The sequence below is a fragment of the Aotus nancymaae genome, unplaced genomic scaffold (genome assembly GCF_030222135.1).
Source record: "Aotus nancymaae isolate 86718 unplaced genomic scaffold, 86718_ANA_hifiasm-v0.15.2.pri h1tg000034l, whole genome shotgun sequence".
Classification (NCBI taxonomy): Eukaryota; Metazoa; Chordata; class Mammalia; order Primates; family Aotidae; genus Aotus; species Aotus nancymaae.
Window position 1 is genome coordinate 1,099,613 of NW_026988448.1, and position 27,386 is coordinate 1,126,998.

General features: G+C 38.0%; 1 protein-coding gene across 1 annotated transcript in view; it reads right to left on the minus strand.

Moving 5' to 3' along the window:
• The window catches only part of WDR27 (WD repeat domain 27), a 161,828-nt gene that overhangs the window by 26,933 nt on the left and 107,509 nt on the right, over positions 1–27,386 (minus strand). The window contains exon 25 of the mRNA XM_064384087.1: positions 21,126–21,228. Coding sequence (XP_064240157.1) covers positions 21,126–21,228 — 103 coding nt within the window. The remainder of the gene's footprint in view (positions 1–21,125; positions 21,229–27,386) is intronic.

Here is a 27,386-nt window from a genome sequence, read left to right on the forward strand (position 1 = left end):
CTGTTTCAGGGCTGATGGCCTGCATGGCTTTTCCTATAACGCTAATGGCAGCTTCAATGGTACAGTCTTTCCAGATTTTCACGATGTTCTCTCTATCAAAGTTCTCTTCCATAGCATTAACAACGCTTTCCATAGAGTTCTATGTGTAATGAGCCTCTGATCTAGAGGCTGGATTAGAGGCATTGTTTTGGGACAAGACCACTTTGACACCTTTGGTGTTAAACTCGGGGGGTTCTGGGTGGCCAGGGGTATTGTGTAATACAAGAGAACTTTAAAAGGCAGTCACTTACTGGCAAGGTACTTTCTGACTTCAGGGACAAAGTATAAAAGGAACCAATCCAGGAAAAGGTTCTCACTGTCCTCCTTTCTTAGTAAACAATGAAAAGATTGGCAGGTGATGTCTGTCTTTTCCCTTCAAGGTTCAGTTTTACGGATAAGGGCAGTTCTGATCACAAGCTCAGCTGCATTTGCATAAACCAGCAGAGTTGATCTATCCCTTCCTAAGTCCTGGTGCTCCTTCTCTTCCTTACCAATAAATGTCCTTTGTGGAATGTTTTTTCCTAAGAATAGGGCCCAGGCTGGAGTGCAATGGCATCATCTCAGCTCACTGCAATCTCCACCTCCCGGGTTCAAGCAATTCTCCTGCCTCAGTCTCCCAAGTAGCTGGGATTACAGGTGCCCACCACCGTGCCTGGCTACTTTTTGTAGTATTAGTAGAGACAGTGTTTCACCACGTTAGCCAGGCCGGTCTCAAACTCCTGACCTCAGGTGATTCACCTGCCTCGGCCTCCCAAAGTGCTGGGATTACAGGCGAGAGCCACCACGCCTGGCCCTCAGTGATTTTCTTAATGGTGTCTGGGAACTCAACTGCTGCCTCTTGGTCAGCAGAAGCTGCTTCTCCTGTTATCTTCAATTTTTAAAGCCAAACCTCTTTCTAAAATTATCAAACCATCCTTCACCTTCCTTTTGCTTTAAGTTGTCGATAATGACTTCACTTTTATAGGTATGTCTTTCTTATAGCAATCCTGCACCCACATAAAAGCTTCATTTGCAATATGAGATTAAAAAGGATTTAACAAAACGTGCCAGGTTTTCGTGCCTGCCGGCATAGCCGCAGCAGTGGCTTCACGAGTTTTCTTTTGTTACGCTATTTCTTACACTGGATTCATTTATCTTGAAATGGCAGCCGACTGACAGTCTATGGTACATACCAAGCAATTCAGCTTTTTTTGTAAAGCTGTGGCTTTCTCTGCTTCTTGGGAGAAGGTTCAGCATCTCTAGGGCACTTCCTATGGGCCCCATAGTGTAATTCAAGGTTTACAGTATTGTATTAGGCACGATGTAAAATACACAAGAGCCGTCAGAGAACGCCTTTTACTGCAACACACAATTCACTGGACAGACGAACAGCTCACGCAGAGGTGATGAGCATCACACGGCGTTTTAAGGGATAGCTGCAACTCCCGAGCTCAGCACAACAGCTACCGGAGGGGCGATGAAATGAGGACAGTAGTGCTGGATGGACTGCAGTTAAATTTACAAGGAGATGATTTAATACTGCATTTCTGCATGTGCTCATGTTTCTCTTGACTAAGAATGTGCATACATTCTAATAAAGTTTAACTTTTTGAAAAGATGTATGCATATTTTATGATAGTAAATGATAAAATAGATTACATATAATTTATGCATTCATGACATCTCTTTTTCAAATTTTTTTATGCTTTTAGGGTATGTGGTTCATCTGCGAGTTTTTTTCAAATTGTTGAAATCTCCAAAACTTTTAATATATTTGTTGAAAAAAATCACATATAAGTGGACCCATGCATTTCAAACCCATGTTGTTCAAGGGTCAGCTGTATTTTGAAGGAAAGTGGGGAAATAAAATGTCTACATTTTATTTTCTTCTGTCACAAGCATATATTTACTTGAAAAGTATAGATTTGCTTAACTCTGAAAGCTCCTGTGCCATTGCTGCTGGAAGGGGTGGTGTAGGGCCAGGGAATGTGTACTCCTAACACAAGTTCCCAGGTCAGGCTGACGCTGCTGGTCCAGGGCACCCAACTTTGGGAACCACTGGGTGAGGGCAACCCTAACATTTGCACAGTTTGTCACTATTTATAAAACACAACTGTTTCGTAAACCATTTACCATAAGGAGCCAAGGTGCATCCACATTTTATTGAAACTTACATTTTTTACTGAGAAACTCCTGACAGGCAGACAGCACATTACCAGTCCAGCCCGGAGCCTCGGTGCTGAGATTCCAGACTGATTTTTCTGACTAGGTTTTGCTGTTTATTTCACTAGGCTGCCAACGACAACTCCCATTCACACAGGGCTCAGGGCATCCTCAGATTCCCTCTAATTTCACAGGTGTTTCCAAAACCATCTTTGCTTATTTTGCAATTTTTTTCTTCAAGGCTGATTTAGTATCAAAGGGTTTCTGAGGATCCAAAACTCCTGTCTGTCTGCTGTTTAGATTAAACGGATAAAGGAAATTATAATGACTGAATCTCTTTTCCATCCATTATTTCCAATGATAAAATACAGAGGTTGACAGCAGCAAGTACTTACTGGACACTGACTTTTTGCCAGGCACTCTGATAAGAATTTTATATAAATTTTCTCGTGTAACCCTCTCGACAGCACCACGAAGAAAACACTCTGGTTGTCCCAATTCTACAGACGAGGAAGCCAGGCTGAGGGCAGGCAGCCTTCTGAGGCCTCTCACCTCTGTTGAAAAGCCCTTCCTGAGCTCAACTGGCTTCTATTTGCATGAAACCTCAAAACACACGTAGAATGACATAAAACAGTGGCAGGAAGCAGGTAAAACTTGTCCAGGGAACAGCCTTTTGTTTCCTCTTTGAGAATGGAATTAAATAAAACACATCTTTTGGTCCGGGGATTCTTGGGGTTCATGAATTTTCTGATCATGACAACTTTACACGTGAGAGAGCAATTTGAAGCCCAAATATCAGAAATATTTTAGTAGATACACAGGTTTGTTATGCTGTGATCCTACACAGTGTCCATAAATACAGAAGGACAGTAACCCTCTTGTGTGACACAGAGCAATGGTAATGAACAGCTCTGTAAATGAGTCAATGTAACCACAATTCATGTGTAAAAAAAAGTTTTAATTAGAGGTACTCACTTGAGTCATGAAGCACTTCCCCCACCACAGAGAAACGAACTCTGGCTATGACATACTCACAAAACAAACAGAGCTAGAAATAAAACCTATGTAAGTAAATCCTATGCCAGAACCAAATCAAGAAGGCCTGAGAGAAGAAGCCAGAAAAAAGGAAGCAATATTACTCAGGCAAAAGATGAGGATATGGCATAAATCTGTGGGTGCTGGGATAACGCTTGACTGCTCAAAAATGTTTTCACAAAAACCGTACGGGACTGAATGTACTACTGAAGAAGAGAAGTGTTTTGGAAAGAGGACTACACCGGTTCATTACAACTATTTTGTAATTCTGTTGAGCCGTGTCTGTGAAGATGAAGCTTCTTTCATTTTTCCTTTCACAGAGTTCCTAACATGTGACCTTCATTTCCCTTTACCCAAATTAACCCCACAGAAGAAAGGGGACAAAGAATTACAAACAGAAGTGAGTTCTGCACTTCTGAAACTTGACAATGGTAGTGATGTTTTCCACAGGGGAATCAACTATTGTATTACGCTCACTTATTTTGTTTTTGAAAATAATTCCAGAAATGACATTTTCTGAGTATTCTGCACATTTCTTCAGATCACTGAATTTTTAGTTTACAAAACAGTAAACTATTGTCAGAAGACCGAAAGTTTCAAGATGTATTAAACTCACACTAAGACAGAAGCCTTGCCTTCTTACAGCAAGGGGCAAAGGCTCTGTTAGAGAATTCCCGATTCGGGCATGCAGGGCCACCTGGCTGCCTGCCACACAAGCAACGGGAGGCGAATGGCATTGCTCGGAACCACCTCATCAGGCTGCAAGGCTGACACACAATCTCCAACTCTTGCCAACCTCCATCAAGGTCTGGCAAAATAAATACGGCACACACAGTAATAAACCCCACCCTTTTCTCTGGCACTTCCTCTTGCAAAGATGTAGGAGAATAGGATGCTGGTGCAGGACCACCCACTGGTCTAACTAGTAGACAGTGGAAAATACCTAAGGCAGCAGTAACTTTTTAAGGCCTTGGGATAATATGTCATTCCACGTCTACGCTACATGTTCCTTATCCGTTCCTCTGTGATGGACATTTTGGATATTCTGAAGAGTGCTGCAGCGGTCATGGAAGTGCACGTATCTCTTCGATATACTGATTTCCATTCTTTTGGACAAATACTCAGGAGTGAGATTGCTGGATCATGTGGAGTCTACTCTTTGCTTTGCGAGGAAAACACACCCTTTTCCGCAGTGGCTGCCTCATTCTGCATCCCGCCGACAGTGGTCAGGCGCTCCCCTTCCCCACATCTTCATCATCACTCAGCACCCCCTGTCTTTCTGATATTCTAACCCATGTGAGGTGGTATCTCACTGTTTTTCACTTGCAGTTTCCTTATGAATGGGGATGTGAGCCCTTTTTCCTGTACCTGTTGGCCATTTGTGTACGTGTTCTTAAGCAAAATATCTATTATCCAAGCTTCCTTCGGGCCATTATCTTTATCTGATAATTTCATCTACTGATGTCATTTGCTTAAGTCACTTACTGCATCTGAGACTGCAAGAGGGAGATTTTCTAATTCTGTCATTCATCCATTCCAGTTGTCTGCAATTCTCTAAGAAGTAACTTTCCCTTACCAAGTAGGGTATTTGGTTTACTTAAAATACAGTCTGAACAGGAAAGACAGACAAATTAATTATTTTCCCTTATAAGGCACACTTCTGAGTAAGGGACCGGTGCCCTGGTTACCTCCAATGGGGACCAATGGCATTTAGTTTTATGTTTTTGTTTTTAGCTACAGCTTTTTGGGGGAAGTATTACCAAATATGATGCGGGTTTAGATATACGGTGTTTGAAGTCAATCACAGTCATTACTCTCTGGATGCTCAGCTAGCCCTCCTTTGGCTGACAGAAGCGGGCACTGGTGTGGTGCTGCCCGCTGGTCTAACCAGTAGACAGTGGTACCTGCCTCACGCAGCTGTAGCTTTAAGGCCTTGGGAACTGGTTGTTGCCCGTGGCCTTGTTATATGACTCCTCCTTTTGATTTCACCTTTGATTTCTTCTTTTCTCTTTGGCAAAAGATATCCCTGGCTCATCTTGTAAGTCTTCTGCCATAGACCTGGAACTAGCTCTCCACCCAGGGAGTTCTGGCTTCTATCAGTGACGAACGGTATACTGAGGGTGATCACCGAACATCGCCGCTTCCAAGAACCTTCCCCGGTGAGCTAGGAAATACTGTTATTCGTGCACCAGTTCCACATGGTTTTACTGAAAGGCTTTCTAACGTAGGTTAATGGCTGACAGAGCAAGTTCTCCCGATCGTAACGTGTTTTTCAGGGGTATTCTGACCACTGTTACTTGTTTATACTCCCAAGTAACTTTACAATCAAACAGCACAGCTACAGAAAAACCTACTGGTATTTTGTTGTTGTTGGGGCAGTGTTAAATTTACAAATTACCTACAGAGAACTGCCTCCTTAAGAGACTAAACCTATCTATCCAAGAACAAGTTACAATTTTGCATTTGTTTAAATCTACACTTCCGGGGAAAAAATAAAATGTTCTTAATGCAGGTTTTGCAGAAATCTTGTTAATACCTGAATGGTTTATCCTTTCTGAGGCTATTCTAAAGGAGTTCTCCTCTTCCACTGTAACTTTTCAGAGGTTATTGTTTGTATCTATAAAGATCACCGAATTCCATATATTAGTTTTAACACTACTACTAATCTTTCACTTAATTATTTTATTGCCACTAAGTCTCTTGACCTTTCCAGATATGCAATCTTGTCACCTATGAATAAAGATGATTTTAGCTGTTCTTTTCAATGGTAATGTCTGTAAGTTCTCCTGTCAAATTTCACAGGGAAATACTTCCAATACCCTGTAAAATAGTCATGGAATTAATGAACATTCTGGCTCTGTTCCCAACCACTTTTCTCAGTAAGATGTCAGCTTTTGGGCTGAGATAAGCATTTTATCATTTAAAAGCAGCATTCATGGATTCCTCTTTTACTGGGTTTCAGCAGAAATCCAGAATTTTGTTGAAGTAGCTTTCTGCATCCAGGAACACGGTTATAAGAGTACTCTTTTTATGTCAGTTAATATTACTAGAGAATTATGAACGGACTTATTCATAGCGAATCATCCTTGCATTCTACGCACAAACCCCACTTGGGCGTGATGAATTACTGTTAATGCACTGTCTGTGTTCCCATTTAAGATTTTGAATTAATATTCATAAATTAAATATAACTCTTTTCTGAAATTTCATCAAGTTTTCTATCGGTTATGGCTACTTCAAAAAGCAATCTGATGTCTTATTTCTCTATGCTTTAAAACAGTTAGGTATCTTTAAGACTATTTGATGTTTAAGCAGTGAGTAAAATCCTCTGAGAAAGCACATGGGCCTGGTACTATTTCACAAGGAGCTCTTATAAAATGTTCTCTATTTCTTCTATGAAAACTGGCCTGTTTAATTTGTTTCTACTTTGAAGGGAAGTTTGATAAACTAAATTTCAATAACTATTTTTATAGAGGCTTTCATATTAATTTGCACAAATTATGAGAACCAGTCTCATGATTTTCAAAATCCTTCTGCCCCATGCTTTTGCCTCTTCCTTATTTCTTAATTATAGATTAAGCTTTCTCTATTTTTAAAAAAATACTTGTACTGGCTAAAGTTTATTTTGTTGCTGTGTTTTTAAAAAACTAGTGTTTTGGCAGGCACAGTGGCTCACGCCTGTAATCCCTGCAATTTGGGAGGTCGAGGTAGGTGCATTATTTGAGTTCAGGAGTCCGAGAACAACCTGGTCAACATGGTGAAATCTCATCTCTATTAAAAATATAAAAATTAGTTGGGCATGGTGGCAGGTGCCTCTAATCCCAGCTACTCGGGAGGATGAGGCAGGAGAATCTCTTGAATCCGGGAGGCAAAGGTTGCAGTGAGCCAAGATGGCACCACTGCATGCCAGCCTGGGTGACAGAGCGAGACTCCATCTCAAAAAATAAAAAATAAAAAAAAAAAAACCAACAACAAAAAACTCGTGTTTTAATATATTTATTAGTTCCACTGATTTTCTGTTTTCTTACTTATCACCTGCTTTTATCTCTATCAATTTATTTTTTCTGATTTACTTTGTTATTCATTTTCTGGCTTTTAGATACTCATTTTTTTTTCCTTTTTAAAATTGTATATGATATAGGTATTTGGTGCCATAAACTTCCCTCCAAGAACTGGTTTATGGAAACAGCATTATTTTCAAAATAGTCAACATTTTCATATTTTTGTTTTACACCTTTAAAGAGTTTCTTAACAGAATCTTAATATGTACATGAATAAAGTTTTTGTTTTTAAAATTTGTACTTTGATTGCATTATAGTGAGAGAATGATGATTTTTTTGCTCTTATTTTAATTTCTTGAGCTTTTCCATATGGATTCATTCACAGTCATTGTTCATAGATGTTTGATGTGCACTTGAGAATAAGACATCTTCCTTGTGGGCAGACGAACATTACTACGAGGATGTTTCCTATAACCTTATAATTTCTGTGCACTCGACCTGCCACGGACTGAGACAGACACGTTTTTCTCCATTATTAATGTGTGGTTGCTTATTTTTTGGTTCTCATGGTTTCCACCTTGTGAAATTTGTTTACTTTCTTCAAGGATTAGATATTAACATATATTGTATTTTTGTTGTGAATTTTAGCCTTTGGAATAATAAGTATCTTTGCCTTGTAATTTTTCGGTTGAATTGTGCTTTGTGTGATATTAAAATCACATAATCTGCTTTATTTTTATTTTCATTTGCCTGGTATACATTTCATATCTCTTCTCTTTATCCTTTCTGGATCACTGTGGCTTAAGGCATCTCCTATATTCAGCATGGACTCAGATTTTTTTCCTCATCTGTAAAATCCAATCTGAAATTTTTTTCTTCTTTTCATTAAACATTGATATGAGCCAGGCATGGTGGCTCAGGCCTGTAATCCCAGCATTTTGGGAGGCTGAGGCTGAAGGCTTGAAACCAATTGTTTGAGACCAGCCTGGACAACACAGTGAAACTTCATGTCTATAAAACTAATGAGCCAGGCCAGGTGGCATGTGCCTGTAGTTCCAGCTATGTGGGAGGCTGGGGAAAGGGGATGGATTGAGCCCAGAAGTTCAAGCTCATAGTGAGCCATGATCATGCCACTGCACTTCAGCCTGGGCAACAGAGCAAGACTCTGTCTCCAAAATAAACAAAACAACAACAACAAAGACATCAATACGACTGACATTTTCATCCTATTGTTTTATTTTTAATTCTATTTAATGTATGGTACTTTAAGGTCTATTTTATTTGTCCTATCTAGATATTTCTTTGGGTACTTAAAAATGGCATAATTCTTGTTCCAGCAGTTATCTTTTATTAAAATCTTTCTACAAAACTCTCGGTCTACTCCTGTATAAGACAATGCATGTTAGCTCCCTACTATGCCCAGTAGTGAGGCTGTCTAGCAACTATTCTTCCATCTCTCTTCCTCTACATCCAATTTTAGTCATAATTATCTTAATAGTTCTACTCTTACATTTAAGGGTTTAAAGTTCTATTGTCAGATGCAACTGATCTCTTATTTAACATCTACAAGAAGAATCAGGAGACTTATTCTACTTTCTATATATATTCTCACATCTCCCATCTTTGTACTATTAAACTCCAACACATAGAACATTTAGAGTATTCTGGTACCTTCATTCCCATATTTTGATCTTACATAGTTAAACATATTCACTGTCCACCTGGAAATTCTGCTGAAACTTCTTCAATCTTAACTTGGTTTAATTTTATTTATTTATTTATGTTGAGACAGTCTCACTCAGTCGCCCAGGCTGGAGTGCAATGGTACAATCTCGGCTCACTGCAATCTCTGCTTCCCAGGTTCAAGTGATTCTCCTGCTTCAGCCTCCTGAGTAGCTGGGATTACAGGCACCCACAACCACACCTGGCTAATTTTTGTACTTTTAGTACAAACGGGGTTTTACCATGTTTGTCAGGCTGGTCTCGAACTCCTGACCTCGTGATCCACCTGCCTCGGCCTCCAAAAGTGCTGAGATTACAGGCATGAGCCACCTCGCTCAGCCTTACCTATGTTTTATAAAGCTTTTTTCTTCAATATAACTCAAGCAACACCATTCAGTTCTGGCAGATTCATAACTATGTGTCTGGTTTTATACTCAAGAAACAATTTAGCAAGATAGTAAAATTTTTGACTCAGATTCTCTTTTTGAGTATGTTAAATATGTTCTTCCCAATGTTTTTTAACAACAAAAAAATGATGATTTACAAAAGTTCAATCCAAGCTGATACTCTTTCCCTTATAAGCATTTGAACATGTTCATGGATCCACAAAGGTGTTTTTATTGTTAATGTTTATAGTCAAATAGATTTATTAAGCAATATTTCTTTGCAAACTAGTCTGAATCAATTTTCCCAGGCATTTATTCAATATTTAGACTTAACTAAAGTTTTTTAACTTTAGGAAATATATTTTTGTATTTAAAAAAATATATTTATTCTGTTTAATAACAGCTGTTTTAAAAATTTATCCAGGGACTCATTTATATGCAGGTTGAATTTCTTTTGCCAAAGTTCTATATTTACCCTTTCATCCTGAATTTCTTTTATCATTTTCTTTATTTGCTTTCCTCATTGGTATCCTTTTTCCCTATTGTGCTCTCTGGAGGATTTGCTTCTATTGTATTCCTTTGCATTTGGTCTTTATTTCTGAATTTTTTTTTCTAATGCTTTCCTAACTTTTATCAGTTCTAACTTCATATATTCCTGTTGTCTAGCAATTTCTGATGGTTTATGTGTTTTCTTAACTTTTTAAAGCTAATTTGCAAATATATCAGTAGTTTTCACCTCTTTAGAAGACAAATTTTTCTGGTGTAGTCTTGTTGTCTGTGAGAATATTGGTTCATCCTAATATTTTTTTTTGTATTATAAATTGTTGTCTGTGAGAATATTGGTTCATCCTAATATTTTTTTTGTATTATAAAAAGGACTGTGATATCCGGAAGTTGTATGACACAGAAAGTAAGATATATAGAAAAAAATAGAGAGAGAAGGTAGATAGGCAATTTGGAGGCACGTTGTAAAAGTCCTTTTAAGCCACACATGAGATCTTGGTTCTACATAGAGAACTGGCAGAATATTGTAAACACATAGTATTTACAAAGAAAAGTATAATAGTATTTACATAAAAAAGTGTCATGATCATCAATAATCTGTTTTCTTTCTAGTCATTAACAGAAATTTGTTAAAGTCTTCCATGATGATTGAGGATACTTCTTTTTCTTCTTAGAGTTATATTACTTTTGCTTTATTTATTTTGAAACTACGTTATTGGGTGCATACAGGTTTATAACATTTTCTACACAAATTGGCATCTTTGTCATTATTAAATGTCCCTCATTATTTCTAGTAATGCATTAAGACCCAAAATTTACTTTACACTAAAGTATCATATGAGCTTCATTTCCCATCCTCCTACTTTCAACATTTCTGTCTTTACAGTTTTAATTTCAAATGATATGTCTTTCAGTTCTAGAAAATTCCAATTATGTGATAAAATTTTCCATCCTTCTATCTATGGTCTGTGACTTGTACTCTATTTCTTTGAGTATATTAATTACGGTTATTTTTAAATTCTTGTCTGCTAAGTCCAACATCTGGGTCACCCACAGTATTGTTTCTATTTTTTTTCTCATTTTTTTGCTCTATCTCTTGACATAGTTATAATTTTTGACTGAAAGCTGAATACTATATATAAAAAAAAACTCCCAAAGCTCAGAACCGTTACTGTACCCCAGAAAGGGGGGCAGATGGAACAGAAGACTTCCTTACTATAAACAGAGTTGAGCAGACTCAAGGCTGGATTGCAGCTTGGGTGAGATTCCATCAACTCCTGGTTTATCCAGGGATAAGCTAAGGTGTCCATTGGGAACTCCCACCCCACTAGCAGGTACTGACATCTAATATTCATATCCTCAGCCTGAAATATCGTTAAAAATCCCCACTCTGCTTCTAAAGGTTTTCTGCTGAGCTTATCAGTTTCTTGCCCTCCTTAGCTCCAGAACTGAATAAAATATGTTGACAGGAATACTGGTAGTGTCAGGCATGGCACTTGCCCTTCCATGGCCCTAAAGTTTTCAAGTTTTTATCTCTACATCCCCGCAATATCAAAAAAAAGTCTGCCAATTTTTATACACAACTTCGCCTCTTACCCTTCATACACAGCCAGAGAGAGAGAGAGAGAGAGAGAGAGAGAGAGAGAGAGAGCTGCATCCCTCTGTATGGCCTTTGCCTGAAACATGGGTCTCTTCTCCTTGTGGGCAAACTCCTTCAGAGAAAAAGTAGCTGCAAAATGTCAGCTGCCCCCTTGCATCCCACACCCTAGTTAAACCCAGTTTTGTGCAGTAGTTCTGATAGGCACTCTAGTCAGTTCCAAGCTACTCCATCATAACCGGTGCTGAGCCTGAATATGAGGAAGATAATTCTGGAAACAGTATAGAAAAAGAGAAGTTAATAATGGAGACCAGTTAATATTTATCAGGCAAGAGATCATGCAAGTCTGGACTAATTAAATTATGAGAAATAAGAGGAGATGTTTTTCAAAGCAGCGGAATAAAGAGTTGGAGAATTTCAAAGGCCGAGTCCATTTTAAGGGTAAGAGAAACTATAATGAACAATGTTATTTTAATTGATCATGTTTCGGATTCACTGAAAGCTTTGACTCTGAAATTGTATATCTTTTACTTGATAATTTTTCTGTCATTGTTTTTTCAAATGTTTTTTTCTGTAGTATTTAAAGTCACAAAGATGTGTGTTGTCTATACAGAGGACATATAATGAATAGGTAAATAATTCTGCACTCAAATCTCAGTGCAGCACTCATCTCCAAAAATAGTTGTCTTCATTTGAAATACATTAGTTTCTTCTAGTGGTCTTTATCTTATCCCTCATAGCCGTTAGGAAGCAACTATATTCAGTATTAATTAAGCAAATACACATTTCTGTGATTTATTCTTTTACTCTAATTGATCAGCACTAAAAGGTCTCAAATAAAATGTCCAAGGGAATCTAGAATGTGTGTGATATTATTTAAGAAGCCTGCTTCAAATGTACAGGTAAATTAATTTTACCTTTGCCTTATTTGTGAATAAGAGGGAAAGCAAGTATTGATCTCTGCTGAGTCAACATAAGAAGATATCCTGATAAAAAATTTTTTACTAAAATAGACATATAATATTGTTAATGATAAAAACAGATTTTTATTCTTGCAAAATAAATAATTTATTAATTATTCTACTTTAAATGTACCATTTGTAAGGAACACTCAGTGCCATCCTCATTTCGTTTTCTCCCGTTCAGTCCTCAGCTACCTGTTTGTCTTCGGCGGCCTCTGTTCATCACTGATTGTTCCACTCTTTGCTGCTGCCACAGCCTGTTGAATCTTTCCCCTTCACTGAGCTGCAGCTTTCCTTGGCCCTCGCGAGAACCCCCACTTCCATTTTCCTCCTGTACCTCGAATCCTTTCCTTCTGTTTCTCCCCACCAGCTTCAACTGTTGAGGGTCTCTGGAATTCTACTCACTACCTGTTGGTTTATTCATTGTACCCACTCTTCATGGGCATCTTATTTATTACTAACACTTGAGTTATCATCTCTATACTCATCATTAGTCTTTATCTGTAGAGTTTTGATTTACATTCCCAACTTTACTCCTGCCTATTTCAACAGCGAATGGAATGACTTCAGATTTCTCATTAAAAACAAATACAGCCAGAAACCAGTGACATAACATGTTTAAAGTGATGTAAGAACTGTCAAGTCAGAATTCCAGACACAGTGAAAACATGTTTTAGCAATGAAAGCAAAATAAAGATAACCTACGATGAAAGAAAACTAAGGGAATTCATAGCCAATAGAAATGCATATAAACAAATGCTAAAAAAATTCTCCAGGCCAAAAAAAAGAAAAAGAAAAACTATACTAATGTTAAATGGAAACTTGAAACTTAAGGAATGAAGAAGAAAGCAGAAATTGGTAAGTGTCTAAATAAATATATTACACTATTATTTTCCTCTAAAGTCCTTTAAAATATGTATAATTGTTGAAATACTAGAAAGTATAACATTTTGTCATGGAGTTCTGAACACATGTCGATGTAATACCTATGACAGCTACAATACAGAATGGGAAGGCTACAGGGACTAATTTGGTGATAAGGTCTTCAATGTCACTGGAAATGAAGAACCATCTCTAAGAAGACTAACAAGATATTAGGCATACATGCTGTAATCTCCAGAACCACCACACATCCATGTACACAGCACTGTACAAAGAGATACGGTTTCAAAATACATAAATTAGGCCAGGTACCTCACGCCTATAATCCCAGCACTTTGGGAGGCCGAGGAAGGCGGATGGCTTGAGGTCAGGAGTTTGAAACCAACCTGGCCAACATGGCGAAACCACATCTCTACTAAAAATACAAAAATTAGTGGGGGCATGATGGCATTTGCAGTCCCAGCTACTTGGGAGGCTGAGGCAAGTGAATCACTTGAACCCAGGAGGCATAGGTTGCAGTGAGCCAAGATCGTGCCACTGCACTCCAGCCTAGGCGACAGAGGGAGACTTCATCTCAAAACAAAACAAAACAAAGATAAATTAAAAGAGAATTCAAAAAATATTAAAATAATCTAAAACGGGACAGGAAAAGTGAAAGAGGAAGCAAACAAAAAAATAGTAGGCTATATTCAAATGTACCGATAATTACATTAAATATAAAAGGACTAAATACACCAATTAAAAAGAGTCTGTCATATTAATTAAAAAATAAGACTCAACTTAGGCTTTCTATTAAGAAAGGCAAAGTTAAATGTCATGACATGGATAAATCAAAGTTTAGAAGAAGATATAACACATAAACACTAATCAAATAAAAGCTAGAGTGACTGTATTAATATCTAAGTACACTTCAGAACAGATAAAATCCATTGAAATACACAAATTTTAGTTCATTTAATTTTTTAAATTATCAGAAAAATGTATTGCATAAGTGCTATGGACTAAAGATACCTCCAAGTGTATTTGTTAAAACCCTAAACCCCAACATGATCACATTTGGAGGTGTGGCTTTTGAAAGGTGATTAGATTTAGACAGGGACATGACAGAGTGGTCTCCAGGATGGGATTAGGGCCCTTATAAGAAGAGGACATGTAAGGACACAGGAGAAGACAGCCATCTGCAAGCCAGGAGGAGAGCCCACGCCAGGAACAGGCAGGCACCTTCATCTTGGACTTGCAGCCTCCAGAGGCTTGAGAAACAATTCCTGTTGTTTAGGCCACCCAGTATTTGGAATTTTGTTATGGCGGCCTGAGCCGAATGAGTGAGCTGTGCCAGCTATGAATTCTCTTAGTTTTCTTTCATCATAGATTATCACATATTATTATTTGCCTTCATTCCTAAAGTATATTTTATGTGCATGGAATTCTGACTTGACAGTTCTTATAGCACTTTAAAAATGCTGTTTCACCATTTTCTGGCTGCATTTGTTTCTAATGAGAAACTGGAATTCACACCAAATGAAGAAATATGCCCCTAGTGCGTCCTCCATTACGGAGGCACCCTGCAGTTCCCAGGGCAATCTGTCCATAGCCAAGGCAAACCGCCACTACAGAGACTCCGTCACTACAGGGGCGGGCCAACATAGCGGAAGCAGTTCTAACCACACCCATATAAACAGGACTGCAGGGAAGTTCACACGGAAGCTGGGCGGAGCCCACAGCAGCTCAACGAAGCCTCTGCAGGCTGAGTGTGACTAGGCTGCCACCTTGTGGGCAGGGAAAGCGGCAGCAGCACAGTGGAAAATCATAAAGCCCTAACTCCCTGGGACAGAACACCTGGGGGGAAGAAAAGAGGATTTATGAGTTCTGCTGCTGCAGACTTAAAATTACCAAAATCAGAAAGACAGCAACTACAAAGTTGACAGGTGGATAAATCCACAAAGATGGGAAGAAACCAGTGCAAAAACGATGAAAAACACGAAAACAGAACACCTCTCCTCCTACAAGGGATCACAACTCCTCACCAGCAAGGGAACAAGACTGGACTGAGAATGAGTGTGATGAAATGACAGAATCAGCTTTCAGAAAGTAGGTAATAAGAAACTTCCGTGAGCTAAAAGAACATGTTCTAACCCAATGCAAAGAAACTAAGAACCTTAAAAAAGACTTGACAAAATGCTAACGAGAATGGACAACTTAGAGAAGAATATGAGTGAATTGATGGAGCTGAAAAACACAACACGAGAACTTCGCGAAGCATGCACAAGTTTCAACAGCCGAATTGACCAAGCAGAAGAAAGGATATCAGAGGTCGAAGATCAACTCAATGAAATAAAACGAGAAGGCAAGATTAGAGAAAACAGGGTAAAAAGGAATGAACAAAGTCAACAAGAAATATGGGACTATGTGAAAAGACCTAATCTACGTTTGATAGGTGTACCTGAATGTGACGAAGAGAATGCATCCAAGCTGGAAAATACTCTTCAGGATATTATCCAGGAAAACTTCCCCAACCTAGCAAGGCAGGTCAATATTTAAGTCCAAGAAATATAAAGAACACCACAAAGATATTCCTCTAGAAGAGCAACCCCAAGGCACATAATCGTCAGATTCACCAGGGTTGAAATGAAGGAGAAAATACTAAGGGCAGCCAGAGAGAAAGGTCGGGTTGCCCACAAAGGGAAGCCCATCAGACTCACAGCAGATCTCTCAGCAGAAACCCTACAAGCCAGAAGAGAGTGGGGGCCGATATTCAACATCCTTAAAGAAAAGAACTTTCAACCCAGAATTTCATATCCAGCCAAACTAAGCTTCATAAGTGAAGGAAAAATAAAATCCTTTGTGAACAAGCAAGTACTCGGAGATTTCATCACCACCAGACTGGCTTCACAAGAGCTCCTGAAGGAGGCACTACACATAGAAAAGAACAACCAGTACCAGCCACTCCAAAAACACATAAAATGGTAAAGAGCATCAACACAATGAAGAATCTGCATCAACCAATGGGAAAAACAGCCAGCTAGCATCAAAATGACAGGATCAAATTCACACATAACAATATTAACCCTAAATATAAACGGACTAAATGCCCCAATCAAAAGACACAGACTGGCAAATTGTATAAAAAGCCAAAACCCATCGGTGTGCTGTATCCAGGAAACCTATCTCACATGCAAGGATACACAAAGGCTCAAAATAAAGGGATGGAGGAAGATTTACCAAGTAAATGGAGAGCAAAAAAAAGCAGGAGTTGCAATTCTCATCTCTGATAAAATAGACTTTAAAGCAACAAAGATCAAAAGAGACAAAGAAGGACATTACATAATGGTAAAAGGATCAATGCAACAAGAAGAGCTAACGATCCTAAATATATATGCACCTAATACAGGAGCACCCAGATACATAAGGCAAGTTCTTAAAGACTTACAAAGAGACTTAGACTCCCACACAATAATAGTGGGAGACTTCAACACACCATTGTCAATATTAGACAGATCAACGAGACAGAAAATTAACAAGGATATCCAGGACTTGAACTCAGACCTGGAACAAGCAAACCTAATAGACATTTACAGAACTCTCCACTCTAAATCTACAGAATATACATTCTTCTCAGCACCACATCACACCTACTCTAAAATTGACCACATAATTGGAAGTAAATCACTACTCAGCAAATGCAAAAGAACGGAAACCATAACAAACAGTCTCTCAGACCACAGTGCAATCAAGTTAGAACTCAGAATTCAGAAACCAACCCAGAACCTCACAGCTTCATGGAAAATGAACAACTTTCTCCTGAATGTTGACTGGATAAACAATGAAATGAAGGCAGAAATAAAGATGTTCTTCAAAACCAACGAGAACAAAGACACCACATACCAGAATCTCCGGGACACATTTAAAGCAGTCTCTAGAGGAAAATATATAGCAATAAGTGCCCACATGAGAAGAAAGGAGAGATCTAAAATTGACACCATATCGTCAAAATTGAAAGAGCTAGAGGAGCAAGATCAAAAAAACTCAAAACCTAGCAGAATACAAGAAATAACTAAGATCAAAGCAGAATTGAAGGAGATAGAGACACGAAAAACGCTACAAAAAAATCAATAAATCGAGGAGCTGGTTTTTTGAAAAGATCAACAAAATAGACAGACCACTAGCCAGACTAATAAAAAAGAAAAGAGAGAATAACCAAATAGATGCAATAAAAAATGATAAATGGGATATCACCACAGATTCCACAGAAATTCAAACCATCATCAGAGATTATTACAAACAACTCTATGCACATAAACTAGAAAACCGGGAAGAAATGGATAAATTCCTGGACAGTTGCCTCCTCCCAAGCCTAAACCAGGAAGAAGTCGAAACCCTGAATAGACCAATAACAAGGGCTGAAGTTGAGGCAGCAATTAAGAGCCTACCAACCAAAAAAAGCCCAGGTCCAGATGGGTTCACAGCCGAATTCTACCAGACATACAAAGAGGAACTGGTACCATTCCTTCTGAAACTATTCCAAATAATCCAAAAAGAGGGAATCCTTCCCAAATCATTTTATGAGACCAACATCATCCTAATACCAAAACCCGGCACAGACTCGGCAAGAAAAGAAAACTACAGGCCAATATCCATGATGAACATAGATGCAAAAATCTTCAATAAAATACTGGCAAGCCGATTACAACAGCACATCAAAAAGTTTATCCATCATAATCAAGTAGGATTCATCCCGGGGATGCAAGGCTGGTTCAATATACGCAAGTCTATAAATGTAATTGACCACATAAACAGAACCAAAGACAAAAACCACATGATTATCTCAATTGATGCAGAGAAGGCCTTCTACAAAATTCAACAGCCCTTTATGCTAAAAACTCTCAATAAACTAGGTATCGACGGAACGTATCTCAAAATAATAAAAGCTATTTACAACAAACCAACAGCCAATATCATACTGAATGGGCAAAAACTGGAAGCATTCCCTTTGAAATCTGGCACTAGACAAGGATGCCCTCTCTCACCACTCCTATTCAATATAGTACTGGAAGTTCTAGCCAGAGCGATCAGGCAAGAAAAAGAAATAAAGGGTATTCAATTAGGAAAGGAGGAAGTCAAATTGTCTCTATTTGCAGATGACATGATTGTATATCTAGAAGACCCCATCGTCTCAGCCCCAAAATCTCCTGAAACTGATAAGCAACTTCAGCAAAGTCTCAGGATACAAAATCAATGTGCAAAAATCACAAGCATTCCTATACACCAATAACAGACTTAAAGAGAGCCAAATCAAGAACGAACTGCCATTCACAATTGCTACAAAGAGAATAAAATACCTAGGAATACAACTAACAAGGAACGTAAAGGACCTCTTCAAGGAGAACTACAAACCACTGCTCAACGAAATAAGAGAGGACACAAACAGATGGAGAAACATTCCATGTTCATGGTTAGGAAGAATCAATATTGTGAAAATGGCCATACTGCCCAAAGTAATTTACAGATTCAACGCTATCCCCATCAAGTTACCAATCACCTTCTTCACAGAACTGGAAAAAACCACCTTAATAGCCAAGTCAATTCTAAGCAAAAAGAACAAAGTGGGAGGCATCACACTACCGGACATCAAACTATACTACAAGGCTACAGTAATCAAAACAGCATGGTACTGGTACCAAACAGAGAGATAGACCAATGGAACAGAACAGAGGCCTCGGAGGCAACACAACATACCTACAACCATCCGATCTTTGACAAACCTGATAAAAACAAGCAATGGGGAATGGATTCCCTGTTCAATAAGTGGTGTTGGGAAAACTGGCTAGCCATATGCAGAAAGCAGAAACTGGACCCCTTCCTGACACCTTACACTAAAATTGACTCCAGATGGATTAAAGATTTAAACATAAGACCTAACACCATAAAAACCCTAGAAGGAAACCTAGGCAAAACCATTCAGGACATAGGTGTAGGCAAGGACTTTATGACCAAAACACCAAAAGCATTGGCAACAAAAGCCAAAATAGACAAATGGGACCTAATCAAACTACACAGCTTCTGCACAGCGAAAGAAACAGTCAATAGAGTGAATTGGCAACCAATAGAATGGGAAAAAATTTTTGCAGCCTACCCATCTGACAAAGGGCTGATATCCAGAATTTACAACGAACTAAAACAGATTTACAAGAAAAAAACAAACAAGCCCATTCAGAAGTGGGCAAAGGATACGAACAGATACTTTACAAAAGAAGACATACATGAGGCCAACAAGCATATGAAAAAATGCTCATCATCACTGGTCATTAGAGAAATGCAAATCAAAACTACATTGAGATACCATCTCACGCCAGTTAGAACGGCGATCATTAAAAAATCTGGGGACAACAGATGCTGGAGAGGATGTGGAGAAATAGGAACACTTTTACACTGTTGGTGGGAGTGTAAACTAGTTCAACCATTGTGAAAGACAGTGTGGCATTTCCTCAAGGACCTAGAAATAGAAATTCCATTTCACCCAGCAATCCCATTACTTGGTATATATCCAAAGGATTATAAATTGTTTTACTATAAGGACACACGCACACGAATGTTCATTGCAGCACTGTTTACAATAGCAAAGACCTGGAACCAACCCAAATTCCCACTGATGATAGACTGGACGGGAAAAATGTGGCACATATACACCATGGATTATGCAGCCATCAAAAGCAATGACTTTGTGTCCTTTGTAGGGACATGGATCAACCTGGAAACCATCATTCTCAGCAAACTGACACAAGAATAGAAAATCAAATACCGCATGTTCTCACTCATAGGTGGGTATTGAACAATGAGAACATATGGACACAGGGAGGGGAGCACCACACACTGGGGTCTGTTGGGGGGAAACGGGAGGGACAGCAGGGGGTGGGGAGTTGGGGAGAGATAGCATGGGGATAAATGCCAGATATAGGTGATGGGGAGGAAGGCAGCAAATCACACTGTCATGTGTGCACCTATGCAACAATCTTGCACGTTCTTCACATGTACCCCAGAACCTAAAATGCAATTAAAAAAAAGAAAAGAAATGCTACATTTTCTAGAATTTTGCATTTTCAGCAATCAAGAATTACTATATTTTGTAAGTGAAAATACCACTACCAAAAACAGAATGCTATTGACAGAATGGTGTCTTTTGTTTCCAAAGTCAGTATACTAGTGCCATGAGAAAATAATAATACAAGCAAGGTATTTTGTGGCGACATGATTTTGAGGTGAATGCTGCAGCTGCAAGGCCGCCAGTGATATTCTTGGGGCAAACGGGAAAAGGGTTAAGCTTCCAAGTTTGTGGTAGTTTGCGGCATCCCTAGGAAGTTAACACAGGCCTTTTAAAATGTATTATGGACAAATGGATGTGTATTAGCACCTGCACCAAATCCACTATGAGGCGTATGTGCATAACGTGTAATGTGGGAGGAGGGTAGGGGGCAATTTCATTAATATAAGCACAAAGTTTCCTAAGGATGTAACTTAGGAAAGGATCACAGGATCTGGTGTTTCACTAATTAATATTAGCATCTTGTAAAAAAAGAAAATACAACGTGTAGCACAATGTCTTTCAAATAGTAGGCACTCAACAAGTATCTCTGAAATGATTAACAATGACTTCATGAGTGATTACTATTTATCATGCTTCAATAAAAACATCTTCCATATCTTACACATTACTAAAATGCTATTATGTATACATCTTAAAATATTGACCAATGGTCAAGCTTAAAGTAGGCTTCTATCCTAATATGTAACAATATTAAACAGTCTAGACACTAACAAAGTCTAGAATCTCTGCATTTATAGACTCTCAAATAGTACATACGTGTCTGTCCTCGGCCCCACAAGCCGCGAATCGTCCACAAGGATTGAACGCTATTCCACATGGATAGCTGCGGTTTGGATGCCCTTCAAAGTGGCGCTCACACCTATGGGGAGGAAAGAAACACCAAGAGAAAAATAATTTTTAAATTTTAATACAAATTAAAGGACAGAAAACAACTTGTTGCTTTTCTTCACAAAAAGGCAAAAATGAATAATGAAAGAATATTTTATATGTGAGAATTATTAAATGGTTAATGGGTCTCTCTAGAGATATTTAAAAATAATTCAAACACTATTCAAAATCACAAATCCCAAAGATGACAAAACTAATAGTAAATAAACTTTTATATATGATAAATATTAAATGTATCATATTCTGGAAATTTTTAAAGTATCAGAACAAACCTAACAAATCTTCTAAAATAGTAAATTATTTAGATAAATTATTCCAAGACTTTTAGGAGGCAAAACATTCTATCAAGGGTGGTTAAGTTTCACAACTATTTAAAAAGTACCATATGAAATTTGTTTACTGTAAAAAAATGTCAAGGAATTCTTATTAATTATGGAGAGAATCTCCAACACCTTTGGGGGATGACCAGAGCCTTCCTAAGAAACCTCCATAAGCCTTGACCAGCACAGGGCTGGGGACCACAAAGATGCCCTGCAGGGTCCCTGCTCAAGGTGCCCTGAGTGGTGACAAAGTCACACAGACACAGGTAACTGTACAAAATACAAATATAATACCACACAAATATAATACAAATGCAAATGCGAATACAAAATACAAATACAAAGGATGTGCTTTTGTATTTGTTCTAGTGATTAAAGTGATGAAAGAGCACAGCAAAGACACTCTGCTCATTGTATCCCTGTGAATAGGTAAATGTGCATGCACATACACATGAAAATCCATATCAGCTTGCTATATTGTTATGTATATTATATATGTAGTGATCATAATTATCAGGAAATGTATACTTTTTTGCTTAAACTGGATTTTATTTGTATATAAAATAATTTACGTTTCATATAAATATATAAAGATAACAGAATATATGTGACAAACAATCTGTAAATAAAGCATATGACTGTTGATAACAATGTAACTGCCTAAACTATTAAACTTTGGAATACTGGAAGCCTATTCACATAAAGATATGTAACCTTTACATATCTAGTAATGGCTTTTACTGACATAAAATTGGCTGTAAAATAAAATAGCACTGGCAGAAACAGTAATCAATTAGTTCTATATAAGCAATTTTATAACAATTTCACTTTTTAGAATAAATATATGTTTTTATTCCCTTAAAAAAGTAATTTCTATTGACCACCTACAAGGAATACACTGATTGAATACTTTATATTTACAGGAATGATTTATATTTTCAAAACAATCTTAGGAAAATAAATTAAGAGAGCTTAGCTAAATATTTTTTATTAACTTGTTTTCCATATGGCATCTGTAGTTCTAGACGTCACAGTAGAGGCTCACCCTAAGTCTTCTGGATCTTAAAACGCTTCTGTCCAAATCCTCTGAGGATTACAAGTAGAAATCTTTAAATATTCATTATCCAAATTTCAATGAAAAGAGGCCCTGTGCAGTAAAGCAGTGTCCAGTTCATGACACGACACAGCAATGGAGCTGCCCAGCCACAGAGCTATCTCTGAGCAGGGCTGATCTGGCTCCACATGGGCAGCGGTTCAGATGAAAACACATCCCCACAACCACACCTGTCATCTAGAATCATACTGAATGCAGCTACTGCCTTAAAACACTCGTTTGAAGAACAAAGCTATTCAAGCATGAAATGGTTCTACACAGTTGTGATAAAAATGCCTTGTCTATGTAATATCTTAATTTGTGTGTCAAGTTCAGTATTTTATTTATTGACAACCCATTATGTCCTATGCAGTATAAATTCTACAAAGATTTCTTTTTTTTTTTGAGACGGAGTCTCACTCTGTCACCCAGGCTGGAGTACAGTGGCCTGATCCCATCACACTACAACCTCCGCCTCCCAGGTTCAAGTGACTCTCCTGCCTCAGCCTCCAGAGCAGCTGGGATTACCACACCCAGTAAATTTTTGTATTTGTAGTAGAGACGGGATCTCGTCATGTTGGCCAGGCCTGTCTCAGACTCCTGACTTCAGATTATCCACCTGCCTTGGTCTCCCAAAGTGCTGGGATTACAGGCGTGAGCCACTGTACCCAGTCAAGATAATTCTTTTTCTTTTTTTGAGATGGAGTCTTGCTGTGTTACCCAGGCTGGAGTGCACTGTCACAACGGCCAAGGTAATTCCGTCTAGAAAAATTCTGTAGATGGTAATACAGGGCAGTAGAAACTAACCTGAACTATACTGTACTACTGAGAAAAGATAAAATCTTTGTAAAAATGTCATAAACATTTGTCATATATTTATTTCTTTTACATTATTTTTTTAATTTTCACATTCTTCTTTTACTATTTAAAAAAAAAAACCACAAAGAAAAAGAATCGTCAAAGCACTCATAATCCTTCCATTCAAAGACAACCGCAGAAGGGAATGCGGCACATGGACTGCACGTTTTCTCTGCATATGCAAAGGGCTTTTTTTCTTTTAACAAAGTAGAGGTGCATATCCTGCTATGTCTACCCAAAATACGCTATGAACATTTCCCTCACAATCGTGTGTTTCTTGTCTAATGAGCTCAGCGAAGAGGCCATAGAAAGCAATGGCCAAGACCAGGTGACCCAGAGCCAGGCTCAACCCTGACCCTAGCTCAGTCCCTTTTCACCAAATGAGCAACTCTGGTGAGCTGCTCACCTCTGTGCTGCATTTTCCCCATTCCTGAAATGGGCTTAAATAAGTTCACAAAGTAAATTTCTTCTTACAGCAACTGGCACATTAATAAGTGCTCTAGAAGTGTAATTGGACTGGGTTCAAGAGAAATTTTAAAATTTTGAAATAAAGGAAGGTGATAACACAACATAGTAAAGCCTGTGGGATACAGTAAAAGTAGTGTTAAGAGGGAAGTTTATGCCCTTAAACGCCTATATCAAAAAAAAAAAAAAAAAAAACTAGAAAGGTCACAAATTAACAGCCTAATGTTGTACCTCAAGGAACAAGAAAAGCATGACAAAACCAAACCCAAAGTTAGCAACAGAAAAGAAATTAGAAAGAAAGATCAGAGCAAAACTAAATGCAATAGAGACCACCAAAACAACTTAAAGGATCAACAAAAGGAAAAGTTGGTTATTCGAGGAGACAAACAAAATTTACAAACCACTCGTAGACTAACCAAGAAAACATGAGCTCTAAATAAACAAAATTAGAAGTGAAGAAAAAAAAGGCATTACAACCACGGGAATGCAAAATATCATCAGAGACTATTATGTTTTTTGTTGTTTGTTTGTTTGTTTGTTTGTTTGTTTTTGAGATGGAGTTTCGCTCTTGTTACCCAGGCTGGAGTGCAATGGCGCGATCTCGGCTCACCGCAACCTCCGCCTCCTGGGTTCAGGCAATTCTCCTGCCTCAGCCTCCCGAGTAGCTGGGATTACAGGCACGCGCCACCATGCCCAGCTAATTTTTTGTATTAGTAGAGACGGGGTTTCACCATGTTGACCAGGATGGTCTCGATCTCTTGACCTCGTGATCCACCCGCCTCGGCCTCCCAAAGTGCTGGGATTACAGGCTTGAGCCACCGTGCCCGGCCCTCAGAGACTATTACGAAAAAACTACACACTCACAAAATAGAAAATCTAGAGGAAATGGATAAGTTCTTCAAAACACACAATTCCCCAGTATTGAACCAGGTAGAAATAGAAAACCTGAACAGACCAATAATGAGTAGAAAGACTGAATCAGAAGAAAAAAAAGTGTTCCAACAAAGAAAAGCCCATGACCAGATGAATTCATAGACAAATTCCACCAAACATATAAAGAAGAACTAATATCAATCTTGAAACTGTTTCAAAACATCAAGAAAAATGGAATTCTCCCTAATTCATTCTATAAAGTCAATATCACTCAGATACTAAAACCAGAAAAAACAAAGAAAGAAAACTACAGACCAAGATCCCTGATGAACATAAAAACAATTTTCAACAAAATACTAGCAAACAGAATCCAATAGCACATCAAGAAGATAATACACCATGACCAAGTGGGTTTTATACCAGGGATGCAAGGATGGTTCAACATATAAAAATCAATAAATGTGAGGCATCACATAAATTGAATCATGAACAAAAAACATATGATTATCTCGATGCAGAAAAAAAGCACTTGATAAAATTCAGCATCTCTTCACGATAAAAATCCTCAATTAAAACTAAGTATTGAAGAAATATACGTAAAAATAATAAAGCCATAATACAACAATCCAACAGCCAAGGTTATACTGAATGGGGAAAAGTTGAAAGTCTTTCCTCTAAGAAGTGGAACAAGAGAAGGATGCCCACTATCACCAGAAGTCCTAACCAAAGCAATTAGGGGAAAAAAAAAGGTGGTTTTTTTGTTTGTTTGTTTGTTTTAAAGAAGCAACCAAATTGATAAAGAGGATATTCCCTATTCACTGATAATAAAATCTTATATCTAGAAAAACCTAAAGACTCCACCAAAAACACTATTAGATTTGATAAATAAATTCAGTAAAATTTCAGGACAGAAAATCAATGTGTAAAAATCAGTAGCATTTCTATACATCGATAATGATTTAGATGAGAATCAGACATCAGTCCTATTTATAATAGCTACAAAAACAATGAAATACCTAGAAATATAATTAACCAAGGAGGTAAAATATCTCTACAGGGAAAACTACGACACATCAATGAAAGAAACTACAGATAACACAAACAAATAGAAAAAGTTTCCATGCTCATGGATCAGAAGAATTCATATCATTAAAATGACCATACTTCCCAAAGCAATCTATAGATACAATGCAATGCCTATCAAAATACCAATGTCATTTTTCACAAAATACAAAAAAAAAAAACCCTAAACTTCATAAGGAACCTAAAAGGAGCCCAAATGGCCAAAGTAATCTTAAATAAAAAGAACAAAGCCAGAGGCATCACATTCCCCGACTTCAAATTATACTGCAAAATTACAGTAACCAAAACAATACGGTACTGGTATAAAAATAGACATATAGACCAATGGAACAGAATCTAGAACTCAGAAATAAAGCTACATATTTACAGTCAACTAATATTTGACAGTTGACAAAATCAACAATGGGGAAAGGACACCCTTTTTAATAAAGAGTGTGAATAATTGGATGGCTATATGCAAAGGAATGAAATTGGATCCTTCTTATCTCTCCATATACAAAAATAAACTCAAGATGGATTAAAGACTTAAGTGTAAAACCTGAAACTATAAAAATACTAGAAGAAAATCTAAAAAAAAAAACTCTTCCAGACATTGGCCTAGGCAAAGAATTCATGACTAAGAACTCAAAGCCAGAGGCAACATAAACAAAAATAGACAAATGTGACACTTCATTAAACTACAAGTATTCTGCACAGCAAAAGAAATAATCAACAGAGTTAATGGAAAACCTGCAGAGCGGGGGAAAACATTTGCAAACTATTCATTTTACAGGGGACTAATATTCAAAATTTACAAGGAACTCAAAGGACTCAACAAAAAAATACCACAAATAATTCCATTAAAAAGTAGGCAAAGGACATGAATAGATATTTTTACTTTAAGTTCCAGGATACATGTGCAGGATGTGCAGTTTGTTATATAGGGTGGTTTCCTGCACAGATCAACCCGTCACCTAGGTATTAAGCCCCACCATTAGCTATTTAACCTGATGCTCTTCCTCTCCCTGCCCCACTGACAGGCCCCAGAGTGTGTTGTTCTCCTCCCTGGGTCTTTGTGCTCTCACTGTTCAGCTCCCACTTATAAGTGAGCACATGCAGTGTTTGGTTTTCCATTCCTGCATCCAGCCCCATCCATATCCCTGTAAAGGACATGATCTCATTCCTTTTGATGGCTGCATAGTGTTCTATGGTGTATATGTACCACATTTTCTTTATCCAGTCTATCACTGATGGGCATCTGGGTTGATTCCATGTGTTTGCTATCATGAATAGTGCTGCAATGAACATATGCACACATGTATCTTTACAGTAGAATAATTTATATTCCTTTGGGTATATACCCAGTATTAGGATTGCTGGATCAAATGATATTTCTGGTTCTAGGTCTCTGAGGAATCGCCACATTGTCTTCCACAAGGGTAGAACTACTGAACTACT